The sequence below is a fragment of the Lissotriton helveticus genome, chromosome 8, assembly GCF_964261635.1.
Source record: "Lissotriton helveticus chromosome 8, aLisHel1.1, whole genome shotgun sequence".
Taxonomy (NCBI): domain Eukaryota; kingdom Metazoa; phylum Chordata; class Amphibia; order Caudata; family Salamandridae; genus Lissotriton; species Lissotriton helveticus.
Window position 1 is genome coordinate 354,850,107 of NC_136069.1, and position 15,742 is coordinate 354,865,848.

At 43.5% G+C, this 15,742-nt stretch overlaps 1 protein-coding gene across 1 annotated transcript in view; it reads left to right on the forward strand.

The window, feature by feature from the left end:
* LOC144771636 (cilia- and flagella-associated protein 337-like) overlaps positions 1 to 15,742 on the forward strand; it is a 556,113-nt gene that overhangs the window by 234,604 nt on the left and 305,767 nt on the right. Inside the window, exon 15 of the mRNA XM_078656000.1 lies at positions 6,574 to 6,725. Coding sequence (XP_078512126.1) covers positions 6,574 to 6,725 — 152 coding nt within the window. The remainder of the gene's footprint in view (positions 1 to 6,573; positions 6,726 to 15,742) is intronic.

Below are 15,742 nucleotides of genomic sequence, written 5' to 3' on the forward strand. Positions count from 1 at the left end.
TACATTTGTTTTTATTCTTAGGGGTATGCCCTACGTCTACAGGTTTTGATTCCTAACCCTATAACTCAAAGAATTAGTTGAATGTGTTATGTATCAGGAAGGCAAATCTTGTTTGCTGCTGACCTGAACTCTGCTCTATTTTATGGGGGAGACGTGCTTTCTGGTAAACAAAACAGTCCCTTTGTTCTCAGGGACACAGTGGTGATAGGGAAACCCACCCTTTTTTACTAAGAATGTCACACTCAAGCATCTGCACTAATATTGACACAGTGTACATTTCAAAAACATTTATTGTCGTAACCTGCTACTTAGTACATGTACTGTGACTACAAGTCAAATGAAGCATATTGCTGTGCTGGGGTTTTAAAAAAGTGCAAATACAACAAACATTTCAACCATCTTTCTCAGAAATATATTTCCAAAGTCTTACACCCTATTTCTAGCACTGCTATGAGAGCATAAAGTAAACGAACCGTGCCTAATTAGAGTATTATGGGATTTGTCGCACTGCATACCTGAGCACAACGTGCCTCTGTGTTTATCCGACTTCAGCTGGTGTGGGAGCAGTTGGGGAGGGGGGGGGCACTTCTTTCCCATTTAAGACATGCACTCGGTCAGCTGAGCTCAGTGTGGGTGTGGGTTTGTTGTGTCAGTGTCCAATCTTGGTCATTAAAAGGGGGAGCATCCAGTAGTCTGGAATGTGACTTCTTTGAGGACAGCTCAGATGTGAAGGCATCTCTCATCTGAATGGTCAAATCGCTATGTTTATCTAAGAAACTGACTAATGCTTAATCTATATAATTATGAGTGAAAAGCAAGGCAGAAATGCAGTGGTAAAGTCCAGCCAGAGCCAGTGTTCATAGTATGGATCACTTCTGCCGCACATACCATCTCTCCTAATGTGTGTACCGGGCAATCCTGAAATATAGCTATTCAGGCATGTTGGCCAGACTCATGTCTCCTATCCTGCTTATTTTCAAAGAGAAGACGTGGTTGTGTAAACTGGATGTTGTCAAGTCCCGTTCAAGCCAATAGTCTGGAAACAACTCAAAAGGCGATGGTGGTGATGGTGGGCATCATGATTTTGTGGCAAAACCTCTGATGTGATCTTAACGGTTGCACAAAATGTTCTACATCTAGGCAATCCACAGGTGGTTATTCCAGATGCAGGTCCAGACATTTTTCAAAATAAAGACCATACACCAAAATGTTAGCTTCACTCCATGAAGGTCTACTTTTTTAACTAACAACAACCATTCTTCACTGATTTCAGTGAGTTATTCATCGCCCAAGCAGCTTGACAGACTGTCTCGGCACAGCTGTTCATGTGGGTACCGCCTTTGCATTTCGCTCTCTGACATGGCATCGATTGCAAATGAAAAAAATGATGGCAGCTCCACAGCCAATGGTCAGCAGAATTACTGCAAACTCTCCAAAAATGCTTGAGACTAACAAATGAAACAAGGACTGGCAAAACCAATAGGTCTCGCCTATGTCTTTTATCCATGCTGTACAGCAGTGCACTTTAAGTGTATAAACAAACTTGAGTCCGGCTCAGGAATCTATATCAGCATGATATAAGTGCTATTTTTTATACTGAACAGAAAAGGGCTTCGACAGCACACCTCTCATCATAACATCAATAGCACATGTGGACATCTGTAATCCCAGTAAACTTTAGTATAGAGACAATCACAGCAGTTTTAATCAGACATAGAGATCGAAGACGTGTAGTGATCTTGATATTCTTTTATTCCAAAAACACTTCATTAAGAGTTCCCAGCACACAGCTTCCCGATACGTGTTTAGTCTTACAAAGACTTTTTCAAGGCAGAAAACTGTATCTCCTAGACATCCGAATGGTTGAACAACTATAATCTGTCTCCACTTATGGTAAGAGTAGCACAGGACGTCGCCATGCAATTGCAATCTTTCGAACACTCAATAATAGCCCATCCGGTAAAAGACCAATATAGTAGGAGAGTGACCTTCCAGCAATACACATCCGAACCATAGAGTCCTATAGTAATAGTAGTAGCAACAGTCCCCTGTATTGGGTATATTCCCTGGTGTGCACATCCTAATACAGTATACTGAATCGGGAGCGGAGGGCGCTGAGTCGTTGCGGGCAATACTATTTGAAAGGGTTGGACGTATTATGGTCATGACCGTTGTTTGAGCTACTGGTTTAACTGGGAAACTGCAGTGGCGAAATACTAAGCCACTGTATTAGGACGTGCACACCAGAGAATATACCCGATACAGGGGACTGTTGCTACTACTATTACTATTCAAATGTCTAGGAGCTACAGTTTTTCTGCCTTGAAAAAGTCTCTGTAAGACGAAACACGTGTCGGTAAGCCATGTGCTGGGAACTTTTATTGAAGTGTATTTGGAATAAAAGAATATCAAGATCACTACACGTCTTGGATCTCTATGTCTGATTAAAACTGCTGGTATTGTCTCTATACTAAAGTTTACTGGGATTACAGATATCCACATGTGCTATTGATGTTATGAAAAGAGGTGTTCTGTTGAAGCCCGTATCTGTTCTTTTCTTTTTCTGCACACTTTGTGTGTAAGTAACACCATTGGGTAGTTGGTGTAGTAAAGGCAAATTGAGCACCCTAACCCAGACTTCCTAAAGATATTTCTCATATTACACGTATACATTACAAAATTGTTCTATGTATGTGCGGACGTTTCCCTATTAGGGAACACTACTACCCACGCTCATGTTGATACTATTTTTTATACTGTCTGATTGTTTTGTCTAAAGTTATGCTTCAATTTGAATCAACTTTTTTTTTTAAAGTTCATCGGGATATTACATTTAAAACATTTTGTTGGACCTGACAGACCAAGTGTGGTCTTCCCTCAAACCTTTTGCCTGCTTTCCTCCAATTTTGCTGCATCTGTTTTGTTGCCCTTAGGACTCTGAGCACTTTACCACTACCAAACAGTGCTAAAGTGCATGTGATTATCCCCTAAACAAGGTTTGATTGACTTATCCGATATGTCTCGGGCCTGCCACTGCAGTTTACACTGCCATGTCGACTTGGCATTTAGAACCCCTTGCCAAGCCTTAAACTCCCCTTTTATTACACATATCACCCCTAAGGTAGAACTTAGGTAGCCCGTAGCGCAGGGTGCTATGTAATTAAAAGATATGACATGGACTTTTAAGTGTTGCATGTCCTGGTTAGTGAAAAAGACCCAAATTCGTGTGAGGCTTACTCCTCCTATAGGTTTACATTGTGAATTATTTATTACACTTATAAGCTGTAATCCCTGATTGAGAAGGATCAGCTTTGGCATGTTTCATATCATTGGAATGATAATGACAAATCCTCTATGCTGGCAAAGTTTAATTTAACATTACAATTTTAGAAATGCCACTTTTAGAAAGATGGCCTTTCTCTGCTCTTAGCTTTGTGTGTCTGCAGCTTGTCTCCTATACATGTCTGGGGTGGGTGATAGCTGAAGTTTGTGCATTCCCTCTAGACAGAGACACATAGTAAGGTTATTTGTGACTTAGTGGCCATCCATATCCTTATGGGTTATACTGGGCCGGTTGGGAGGGAGAAGCTGACACTCACACGTGCATAGGCAGTGTCCTGTTAATACACAAAGGGCTGTATACCCCCCTAAAGTGAGTCTGTAGCCAGAGCTGAGAGGGAGGGCGTATATCCACTTCAGAGCCCCTCTTTGAAGTCCCCTCCACTACAAAGGCACCACTGGGTATAGGTACTGTGTCTCTCACTCCACCAAATCAGACACTACTGGACCTGTGAAGAACTCTGCCAGAAGGAAGGACTGCTGTTCTTCTACAAGGACTGCCACTCTGCTAGACAGCTGCTCAGGAAGAACTGATGTTATGCTGGGCTGCCCTGCTGCCGTCTACCCTTTGCCCTGCTGAGGAAGGACTGTACCCATCTCACTTGAACCCAGAGTGACTCCAAGTATGCTGCCTTGCCCCCTGTTCTAAGTCTCAGGGACATCAAAGACTTATTTTCACTCTGCAACAGTACCTGGACTTTGCTTGCTGCAAGGCATGCCATGCCACGTGGTTCCATTCTAATCCTGGGATGTTGGAAGTGGGTATAAAGTGCTGCTGCTGCTGCTAAGAATGTACGCATTGATGACATCGCACTGATCAGAACTGGCGCATCTCCTTCAAAGTTGATGCTTTGCTGCTACGATACAGACAATGGACATCGCATCACTGACTGTGTGGTGCAACAACTCCAGGTCCCGACGTATCCCTGAGCTGCTCAGGGCCAACGCATCACTACATTATGTTCGCATTGCCTACAACCTAGCGGTTCAATGCTGATGCATTGCTTCTGTGTTACTCGCATTTTGACACATCTTTGACGTTGCACAGCGCAGAACCTGGCACATCGCCTTCATCGAAAGGATCAACAACATTGCCTACCTGCTCCTCGCATCGTCTTGTACGTTAGCACAGCCAAGATACTGTTTCAGTGGCCCAAGTCTGGTCCCTGTACCTGACTCATGCACCATTGCGGTCAGCCTGAACCATTGGATTTACCCCTGTCAAGTACAACTATATGTCCCCGGTTGGTGCTTTAAGATTTTAGGCACTATATTTTCATGATTGTTTTTAAAAATTCATAACTCCAATTATACTTATTTAATTTGTGTTGTTTTGGTTGTGTTTTGTTCATAAAAATACAAGCTATGTTTCTAAACTGGTGTGGAGTCTTTATGTGGTGTTTCTACTGGGTTACTGTTAGAAGTCATGCACAAATACTTTAAACATTGCCTCTTAAGTTAAGCCTGCCTGCTCTGTGCCAAGCTACCAGAGGATGAGCACAGGTTAATTTATGGTGTGTATTTGACTTACCCCGACTATGATTGTGGTTCCTGCTTGGACAGGGTGCATACCTCTGTCAACCAGAAACCTAATTTCTAACACACCTGTTAAAGCATTTGTTCTAAATAGCTGAAATTTTACGTACTTTGAAAACCTGGATATGCACATTCCATCCTGCTTTCTGAACTCCACTTCAGTTTCTGAACTCCACTTCTTTTTGCAATGCATCTAACATACTAAGTCCCATCCCAAAATGTATAGTCATGAAATGTCACAAACCCACCGTCTTATTTAACATTGATGAGAAAGGTCACACTTTGCAATCGACTCTTATCCTGTATGGTTGACTGTGAACACAAGGATGGGGGCCTGCGCTGGAGCATAAAATGTTAACTAAGTATGCCTGAAATGAATCCCAAAAAGGAAGCTGTGCCATTTTATGACTCAGATACCACCCCAAGTTAGGAGTCAGTTACCGATCAATGGTTAGAAACCACAATTGAGGACATAAACCATTGATTCATCGAATTGCAACTCACATAAAGGAGGGGGTGCCTCTTTCATGACCCCTTCAATTGGTGATTCGGAAATGATTATAAAATCATCTGCTTCAGTACGAATGGGCATTTTACAATGACACAGCCTGTGTTTTGTGATATGTGTGCTCTGTGACTGGAAAGCTTTTTTTTAAAAAATAGAGACCCTGGTTTCTAAGTCACATGTTATCATTATTAGGAAGCAGCTATGTTCATAGCTTGGTAAGAGAAATTTCATAATCATGAAGCACACATGCACATAATACTTTAACAATGGAGTAAAAAAAGATAAAAATATTGATGTCCTGCTTCAAAGTGGTTGCAGACTGTGGCCCGTGCTGGATTAAACCCTTTGGAGGTCCCTAGGCAGTCGAACTTTCGGAGCCCTCCTTGCAAATTATCTCCCAATACATTTTTAATTTTACCAACCATTTATAGTCTTTAATGTAAAGTTTTCATTTCTTTGAGTTGATTCATTTTTTTCTGTCTTTTAGAAACAATGTTAGAAAGCTTGATTGTAATTTTCTTTCAAGATCAAATCAATATTATTTTGATCTGTTGCAACTGGTCCCCTAAAAGGAGTGGGCCTGAGACAGCGTGAACATTACCCATGCTATTAAGCATTAAGAATGACATATCTGCATTGGGCTTCAGCCATACAAATGCATTTTAAATATGACACACAGACATTTGGTCCTGGAAAAGGAAAACATGAGGCCTTTAATCAGACGCTATCCCTTTAATAAGCCATGTAAACCATGCACAATTAATTTATAGGTTGACATTAATGTGGCTAGTTTAGCTTTTGTCCTCACTATAATAGGTGGTTTTAACTTACAACTTTTTTTTTACAGAAGTAGCATATATTGTATTGAATTAACACAACATTTTAAAGTGTAGAAACATAGAAACCATCTCATGATTTTGCTTGCTCTGAGAGCTCCATCTTGACATTCAAGATAACAGAGGAATGTTTCTTCTTGTGTGAAAGAGAGATGCCTGGTATAATTTACAGCATGTAACCTACCTTATCAAATTTAGTTGCTGGTAAGATGTTTTAAACAAAGCCTCATTTAGGCTGGTGCCTACTTTGCCTATTTGGTAATCTGGAGCTGAGAGTGGTACTAAATGTAGAGGTTGTTTCCTGGCTTGCTTCATGATGCGTCATCTCAATGAGCTTGGTGTTCTCTTCTCCAGATCTGGGATATCCAGGACCAGAGCTGCATGCTATCCGTCTGCTCGAAAACCAGTGGGATACGTGGGGAGCTCACTGCCTGTCACTTCACTCCAAGTATCAGAGCACTGGTTGTGGCATCAGATACAGTCGCTCTACTTCCTCTCCGAAATAAGTAAGGATAGTTATGGTGGTACCAACTGGTTGACACATTTTGTATGGCATGAAGCATAGCCAAAACCCACAAGTAGGTGTGATAATTAATTGTAATTTTTAGCTGGTACGATATGGTTTAAAACTACTGGAGCATACATTCCCCAATGTCACATCATCATTGTCTGAATCTCCCTTGGGTTTGCACCATTTTGCATAAACGTTTCTTCGGTGTGGTGCTGTTTTACCCTTGCAGTTGCACCTACCGAAATTTACATTTGGAATAAGTGTAATTTTTGGTCTTATTGGCTGTTTCAGCCATCAGCAGCTGTGCAATGTTCCATAATCGGTCTCCTTGCCATCTCCTGCCTTTCTTGTTTCTTTGACTCAGCTCATCTCATCTTTTACTATGTCAGTAGTCACGTCGACCTAATTCTCCACCAGCACAAAAGAACCACTTACCTTGCTGAGACATCTAAGCAACGCAACTAACGTTCTACATTAAATACTGTCTTATCTCTGTAGCCTGAGGAACCACTACTGCCTGTAATAGGACAGAAAACCAATTTCCAAAACAAACCACAATCTAGTAGTTATTTTGACAGGTGTGGTATTAGAATATTGTTGACAGAGGATCGTCTGACATAAATATTGTGTCCTGGAGTTAATATTAGAAAATATACTCCCAGTTGGACGATCTTTTTGTAAACGATTGCTAAAACACGATATTGGGTTACTTATGTCTGAAATTTTAAAACAAACCTCCTTGGGGGTTGTCTTTTTCCTTCCCATCCTCTGAGGGTGAAAATTGTGTAATCATCTGGCAGCTCCATTGTGTTCAGATAAGGGAGTAATACTGAAATTGGCACATTACAGTTCTGATGATCAACTCTGGAAAAAGTGACTTCTGATGTAGGGGTCCAATGAACTAATAATCATGCTAGGACAAACAAATAAGTCCAGCACAAGTGTCAAAAACGTACCTGTCTTGGTGACTCCAGTTAGGGAGAAAACACAGAACAGTACAGAAAAGAACCGCAGGCCAACTGGGAGCGCTTTAGAGACGCATACAAATGTCAGAAATGCTTAAAAACATAGCATAATATAAGATTAATAATAATGTGCATCTTGAGAGACAAGAACAACAGTCAATGGTCCTGAATAAAGAACTGTCAAAGTTGTGCCACAACATATACGTTTTTAGTGTGGAACTATAAACTTTTAAAATGGAAAAGGTGTAGTCAATGTTTAATCTTGAGTATCCTGTGGCCCCTTGAATTTTGTACACCCTTTCATTTGTTTCTTACATGTGTGTATATATAGACATATGCGTGTTTGTGGATAGATAGATAGATAGATAGATAGATAGATAGATAGATAGATAGATAGATAGATAGATAGATAGATAGATAGATAGATAGATAGATAGATAGATAGATAGATAGATAGATAGATAGATAGATAGATAGATAGATAGATTAGATTTGTTGGGCATATTTTAAATAGTATTAGTTTATCCACATTTTGATTATACTCAGTTCTGCCTATTAATTTTTGTCTTTTTAATAATAGTAGGACTAGTTTGTTTTATTATTTATGTCTTGTACTTTATGCGTTTGAATTGTTTTTTTATTGTTAATATTGTGTATGGTTAACCTATCTATCTATCTATCTATCTATCTATCTATCTATCTATCTATCTATCTATCTATCTATCTAGCTGTCTGTCTGTCTGTCTGTGAAAAGGTAGGGCCGAATTCGACCAAGAACCCTTCAGTATTTGCCCGGCGTTAGCCGCCTCTCATACCATTCGAGATTACCAAACAAAGAGGCAGGCGCTGGAGACAGGAAGGCAGGAAACAGGAGTTTATTCCGACGGAGCAGAACACGTCAAATCAGACAACAGGGTATCTTCTCGAGGTGCTCTAACCGCATCTCTGAGGCCTGGCCTCTTATACACAGGTTTATGGCTTTATTACATACATTGCATCCGTAATGTTTCTTTGAAGGACAGAAAAGACATCCTCGGAATCCCCGGTCCAGGCCCGTTCCCACACATATCTACAGTAGAGTTCCCACCCCGATCTCAGCATGTGGTGGTTATCGCGCAGCTGGACATTCCGTTGGGAACGGGAAAGTGGGCGATCGGTCGGATCTAGAGGAGTGAAGGTATTGATTAACCCCGCTCCTTTGAAGTGGGGTGAGGTCCTACTGTAGGGGGCAATAAACTGCATCTGTTGGGCTAGGTGATGGCCTGGGATCAGGCCGGACAATCGGGCAGGGAGGAAGAGGTTATCAAAAGGAGTGAGATGAAAGGAGAGTGGGGGTTCAGCACGGGATGTGGCTCTGAGGCAGGGTCGCGCTGGGGGTGCATTTATGGCCCAGGCAGGAGAGATGGGGGGCTGGCAGGGCGCGGGAGAATGCTTGCGAGGCCGGGGAGTGAGGGGGAGAGACGCGCAGGCTATTGGCAGTGGGCAGAGAGGTCACGACACACAAAATGGCTGCTACTTTCGTACATAAAGGGGCATAAAAGGGACAAGATGGCGTGGCCACTGTTTCACGATTTTCACTTTACTTTCAACAGTGGCTGTGGTGAACATAAATGAACGCCGCTTATATATACCTAATTTTAGTCATTTTCCATAGTCCCCAGTTTTTATCATAAGTTAGTTCATTTCTGTTCATGTCATAGGTGAGGATGTACAAGCTGACATTAGTTATACAATTCGCTTTGGTAGCCCATATGCATTACAGGTAGATGGAAATAATTCTGCTATCAATGCAGACAGAATCGCACATAACCATATGTAGTCAATGTGATGGGCGGGGAGACAGTGCATACAAAATTACATTAGCTGCGTCATACGTTAGACCTTGGAGGCGGGGACATTACTTTAGACGATGTAGGAGATTCGTTCGAATACAAACATGATGTCAAAAAATGTTCTGGCAGAATAAAAGCTACTAAGTACATTACTTGAGGTTTGGACTTCGTGGGGATCAAAACTCGACAGCATGTTCATGTGTATGACTGGTGTTCTACAATCATCATGACACAGAGTTAACGCTTTCTTAGTTACTCATGCACAGTTGAAAGTGACCGATGTAAGGTTTCGAAAGCTCAATTGGGTGATTAATCAATACAAAGTGGTTGGGAGAGGAATTCAAATTAATACAAGTGACAGTCAAGGGGTGGTAATGTTAAAAAAAAGAGGGTTCGTCTTTCCAGTGTCTTATTACAGCGAGCCATCACTGGTAGGCTCTCATTGTTCTTCTTCTTTCGTTGGCACTGTTGAGCACCGGCGGTGGAGCTATGCGTCCAGCTCGGATTCAGATTTCGCGTTGCAGGGTGTGGCCACTCTTTGCTCTCAGACCACAGTCATGTTTGTCCTGGTACCTAACTAATCTACCATAGGTACTTTAGTCGGGGTACCCGTATTCCGTTCTTCTTTCGGGACAAACCCTATTCTATCTTTTGTGCTGTGTTTCTTCTTTAAGTCAAGTTAAAAAAAACTCCATATGGAAAAAGGGGTGATGGGGGCGTGCTTTGGGAGGCCGAGGAAAAAGAGGGAGGAGTGGGATCAGGTCTGAAACGGACCAAGGAGGGCAGAAATTTTAAGCAAGTGGGCCCATCAATCGGGCACAATGGGCTGGGACTTTCGGCACGAGCTCATCAACATGCAGGGGCTTCTGGACAGCCCTTCTTTCCTTCACTTTCCACGTTGAGAATGGTGCCTTGTCCCGCAACTCTTTGCTCTGTGGCTCCACCTTGGTCGAGGTCATAGATATTCCCTGATCTGCAGCCAGGCTGTGCGTCACGTCCGGCCCCTCTCCTCCGACGACCGCACGTTATCTTTAAATGAGTACAAAAAAACAAGTCTTAGAGAACTGGCAGGGGAAGATGTTTACACATTTTAATTTCTCTCCCAACCCCAAGTAGTAGGGGAAACGTTTATTGGTCACGATAGGGTGGATGCTTAGTGATCCTTACATCGGTGTATGCTGTTAACTCATGCATCATTGCTGTGGTGCAGGTCTGCAAGTATCTTTCTATTTTCAAACATCATGTCTGTCTGGTGTTTATTCCTGTTATATTCGCGAGCGTGGCAAGAAGTCTGATATCCATCAATTACATGGTTCATCGAATTCAAACCGGCTCCTCCAGTAGAGACTGGTGTTTTTCTAAAACAAATCCTGTCGAGCTATACTTTTCTTCAAGGTCTGCTAATTCATAAAAAGTGTGAAGTGCTTATTATCATGGGCTTACAGCTACTTTTCCAGGGGAGGACATACGTTAAGCATTTTGTTTCTTTTTTTTTTCTCTCTTTCTTTTCTGACAGCAACGGCTAACTTTTATCAGTTTTAGACGACTTATCTTTAAAAACAAGGTCATCAGCTACAGTCTTTAAGATTTTCTGGGACGGCTGGTTACAGAACTGGGACCATTCTGGAAAAACGGGGACGTTTCGGACATTCTACTTTTGTGCAATGGGCGGTGGTAATCCGAATGATGAGGGTGGTGTTACTAAAGCACTAAAACAAAAGCCACTGACATATAGTTCCCTTTAAGGGCCAGATTAGGGGACATTAGTCGTCTTACCTGTCCTTTCTTTCTCAGCCAATTAAGTTTCATCATATTACAGAAAGGAGAGGTAGTAATATGGCAAGATACGATCGTTTTGTTTCTGTCAATTTGTTCAAACACTGTCGTGTCTAAAGCCAATTATACCTGTGCCGGCGAGGTACAGTGTCGTCATTTATTCAAAAGGGAGCAAGGGAGCCCTCAGAGGGAGAGAGCGTCGTGTGCACCAAATAGGCTATTAGTACACGTACAACATAAAGAGAGAGAGAGAGAGAAACGTGTATAATAATAGGTTATTCAGTGCACACACATATAGAACAGTACGGGTCAGTTTTACGTATAAAACACAAGCTGAGGGAAAACATAAATTCATAGTTTAAGTACACACAAATACCAGATAGGGTGCGACAGTACATACATCAAGTACGGAAACCTAAGACAGAACACAGAGCTATTTTGGGCAAAAGGACTTTGTCATGCATGTTGCGTATTCTCAGTATTCCCTTTAATTCATTTTGGGGGGTCGAGCTCTTTGTTCTCCTTCCTTCCTAATAGTAGACAATTTTTGTTGGTAACCTCGCTTCAAAAATACTTACTCCTTTTTAATTGGTCGGACACTAGTCCAGTCGCGCTTATACTCACGGTGGGGTCTTCCAACATCTAGCAAATGATGATCCAAGCTGAGGTAAAGGAGGGGTGTCAGTCGGACGTGCGATGGTACAATTCTGACTTTTCTATGAGGGTGGAAGAAGAAGGGGTAAATCTAAAAAAATAACAATATCCCTAATATCTGGGCTGAGGGGGATTTGGGATGAACCCCGACCCGGGGTACTCTTAACTTTTCTTATTTAGTCAGCACATAAATTGACTCACTGGTGTGCATTATTTTGGGTGTACATTTGGGATATCGGTTGGGGTTGGGTTCGTCGTACTGAAATAAGCCTTCAAGTTTCTGGTGTAGGCCACTCTCTCATTCGCTAGCTCCAGAGAGAGTCATTCCTAAGTAAGGAAAGTGCTATATTTTTATTCGTCTTTCACATGCAGGTACCATGTTCGGGCTTAATTTTCCTATCCCATTAACCGTTCGATCAACGCCTCAATCATACAAAAAGCATTCTTTTATTGACCCAGACGTGCGCCACACATACGCATTCATACCGTACAAATCAGGGCCCATGCGCACATTCATACCATACAATTTTTTTACGCTCCCAGAGATAGCTCCTACATATAATGTGCCGTCTCATAGAGCTAGCCTATTTTCCTCGCGTGGAACACGGTGCGGTTTTAGGTCTTCTCCATACTTCAGCTGAAATTCCGATGTAACCTGCAAAAAGAAAAAGAGGGAGGGGGGGGCAGCGTTCAAAGCACATCAGCGCGCATGAACACGAAAATGTTTTTACCTACCACGTACTTGACTTATCTCTCTGGGATGCAGTCCCTTATGTCTCGGCATTGAAGCCCAGAGGAACTGGTAGTGCGGCAAAGATAACCAATGGTAGTCTGTTCATTACATAGATCGCCCGAGGGCGGTAGTACAGACCGCGTGTAGGAGAGGGTCAAAGGCCAGGGGTATTCAGTATAAGGTGGGGGGTGACGGATTCATGTTTTCATTCGAGGAAAAGGAATGGTTTACGGTGGTATAGGGTCGTTCCTGTTCGCAGAGCATGGTATTTTAAAAAAAACCCTATCAATCTAAATGACTGTTATGATGCTAGTTCCATATATATTTTTCTTTTAAAACCTTGATTGTAAAAATGTCAGCATTCAAATACGGGCCTCCAACCATACAGGCCGGCCACGGGGCAGACGGGAAACGCATGAGGTAAGGAGAGATTACACTGTAGTGTAGGAGTACGTAACGAGCGAGCCATTTAATTGAAAAAACTAAACGTGACAAACGGTTGCAGGATCAGTGAAGGTTGATTTTATAATTGAAAGTATAACAGGATCAGTTACAATAAAATCGTCCATACGCACACCATGGGCGAGTATCATGAGTAACATTACTTCGGAGCTTTAATAATACAATAATCAATAGTAAAAACCCGACATCAATAGGGTTGTCCGCGTGCCCAGTCAGTACCCTTCCCCGCCCGCCATGTGCACAAAGACCGCATACATCCCCCATAACATCAAGGCTAAGTAACTAGAATCGTCATAAGGAGTTGCAAGACCCGCCCATACTGGCGCCATTTTGGTCGAGGCCAGGCGGGTCCAGAGTATAGTTCAAATGCCTCCAATAACTAGCGGCCGGACCAGAATCCCTTTCGGCAGTTCAAAAAGATTCCGTTAACGCCAGCAGAAAGGACAGGCGGCATGAACCGCGACTTAAAGGCGAGGAAGGCAAAATCTTCCCTACCGGGTCACGCTGAGGTCCCACCGGAGCTGATCGAGTTGGCAGTCTACAGTGTCTTTTAGTAATTCGGACAAAAGCTGGTGTCAGCATGAGAGCACCACCATCTTGTGACAACGTTGTGGCCACTCCGGAGAGCGGGACAGCAGGCGTATCCCTCCACAGATGCACTGAATCAGTCTTTCCTACGGCACCAGATGTGGGTAAGGCGGCGGTCACCCGGGGCAGCGGCATATCCATGGGGGATAGTCGAGCAACAGTGGCGGTTGCCTCCACCGGAAGCCAGCGGGAGTCGAGGGCCAACGACTCTCGTAGAATCTTTAAAACTGAGAGGACGTCTTCAAGTGTGGGGCTCATGCCCGAGCAGGCAAGCATCCGAGTTCCATGGTAGCCCAGAGCCATCCTAGTGGACCAGGCCCAAATCCGGGGAGCCGGCCGCCATCTTGAGAGTCCCCCCAGCAGCCGCCCTTCACCACGGCCACCGGAGCGGGTCCCCCGGCCAGTCAACCGCGGGGGCTCGTTGAGTGGAACGCTAACGGCAATCTCAGTGCAGGAGAGGAACCTCCACCTGGAGGGGGAGGGGTGACCGTCCGTGCCGCTTCTCCGCGGGCGCCCCACGCCATCTCCTGGGGCAGGTATATAAAACGGCTGGACCAGGCAACAAAAAGGGGGGGGCCATCAGCAAGGCATCCCCCGCACACAACTTGCTGGACACCACCTCTGGACGATCTGGGGACGGGCCTCGACGCGTTGTGTTGCCTCCGGCCTATTCGCACAACGGTCCTCCACCCCAGGCCGCCACCGACGCTACCTCGCCGGCTGATGGCTTTTGTAGACTTTCTGTAGCCCAAAGCCAACTAAAAAGTAGCCCAAAGTAGCCCAACATTGCTACTTTAAGGAAGGAGGGACAGGAACAGCGTCAAGCAGACGGCGAATGCATTGGGATTGATGTTGCAGCCGGCTGCCATTTAAATAGTTGTATAATAAACGTTTTAACATATTACTTTGCTGGAGTGTTGTATATATTTATAATATCTGCATAGGGTTTGTCGTTATTTTGGCGGGGTGGGCGGCGGAGCCGAGCTGTCTTGCGGCCATCATGGCGTCGGGCTCGGCTCTTCTCACTAGTTTCATATTTCTCATGAGGGGTTGTTCCTAATGTTTCTATTTTAGCGGGGTCAAAAAGGTCCCATCAGTGGCCTACTGATTTTGCTCGATTCCTTTTGTTTTTCCTAACGATTTTTATGTTATAATTTGCTAGCACGATACAGCGGCTAATCCGTATTTTTATAGACATGTCCTTTTTATTAGGGGTGTCCTCCGGTGGAGCCGGATGATCTACCTCTAATAACGGTCCGGGCTGAACCAACTACTGAACAATGGGGAGAAGATAGGCATGACGGGTTACAATGGGGACAAAAGTCTGCACTACCTATCCTTCACTATCCGCAAAGACTAAACAGAGTATTGCGACTCTGTGCTTATTTGTGAATAGAGAATAACCCGAAGAGAACCAATTCCGAACGATCAATGTTCGGATAAACAATCAATCACATGAGGGATAAAAATAGGCATGACGGATTACAACGGGGGCAAAAGCTTGCGTTACCTATCCTTCACTATCTGCAAAGACTAAACAGAGTATTGCGACTCTGTGCTTGTTTGCAAATAGAGAATGATCCAAAGAGAACCAATTCCAAAACAGTAAATGCTTGGATAACAATCAATCAAATGGAGAGGGAAGCAGGCACGACGGATTACAATGGGGGCAAAGGCCTGCGTTACCTACCCTTCACTATCTGCAAAGAGAGAATACTCCTATTCTTCCCTGTTTGCAGACAGAGAATCTCTCAGAAACAATCAAATGAGTAATACTAGTATTTTCAAACAATCAAACAATCAATTCGCAATTCGTCGTGTTACATGACCTTACCCGGACCGTATGGACAGTTTCTCGTCTTCCGCTTCCAGCGCCTGATCGTCCTCTATTCTCCGTAATTGCTGTGGCACTCCTGATGGTTCCCAGTCAGGACCGTAGATCACTCGAGAGAGGTCTGCTCGGAACCAGTGAACTTCGGATGATCGACTGCCAGACGAGGGT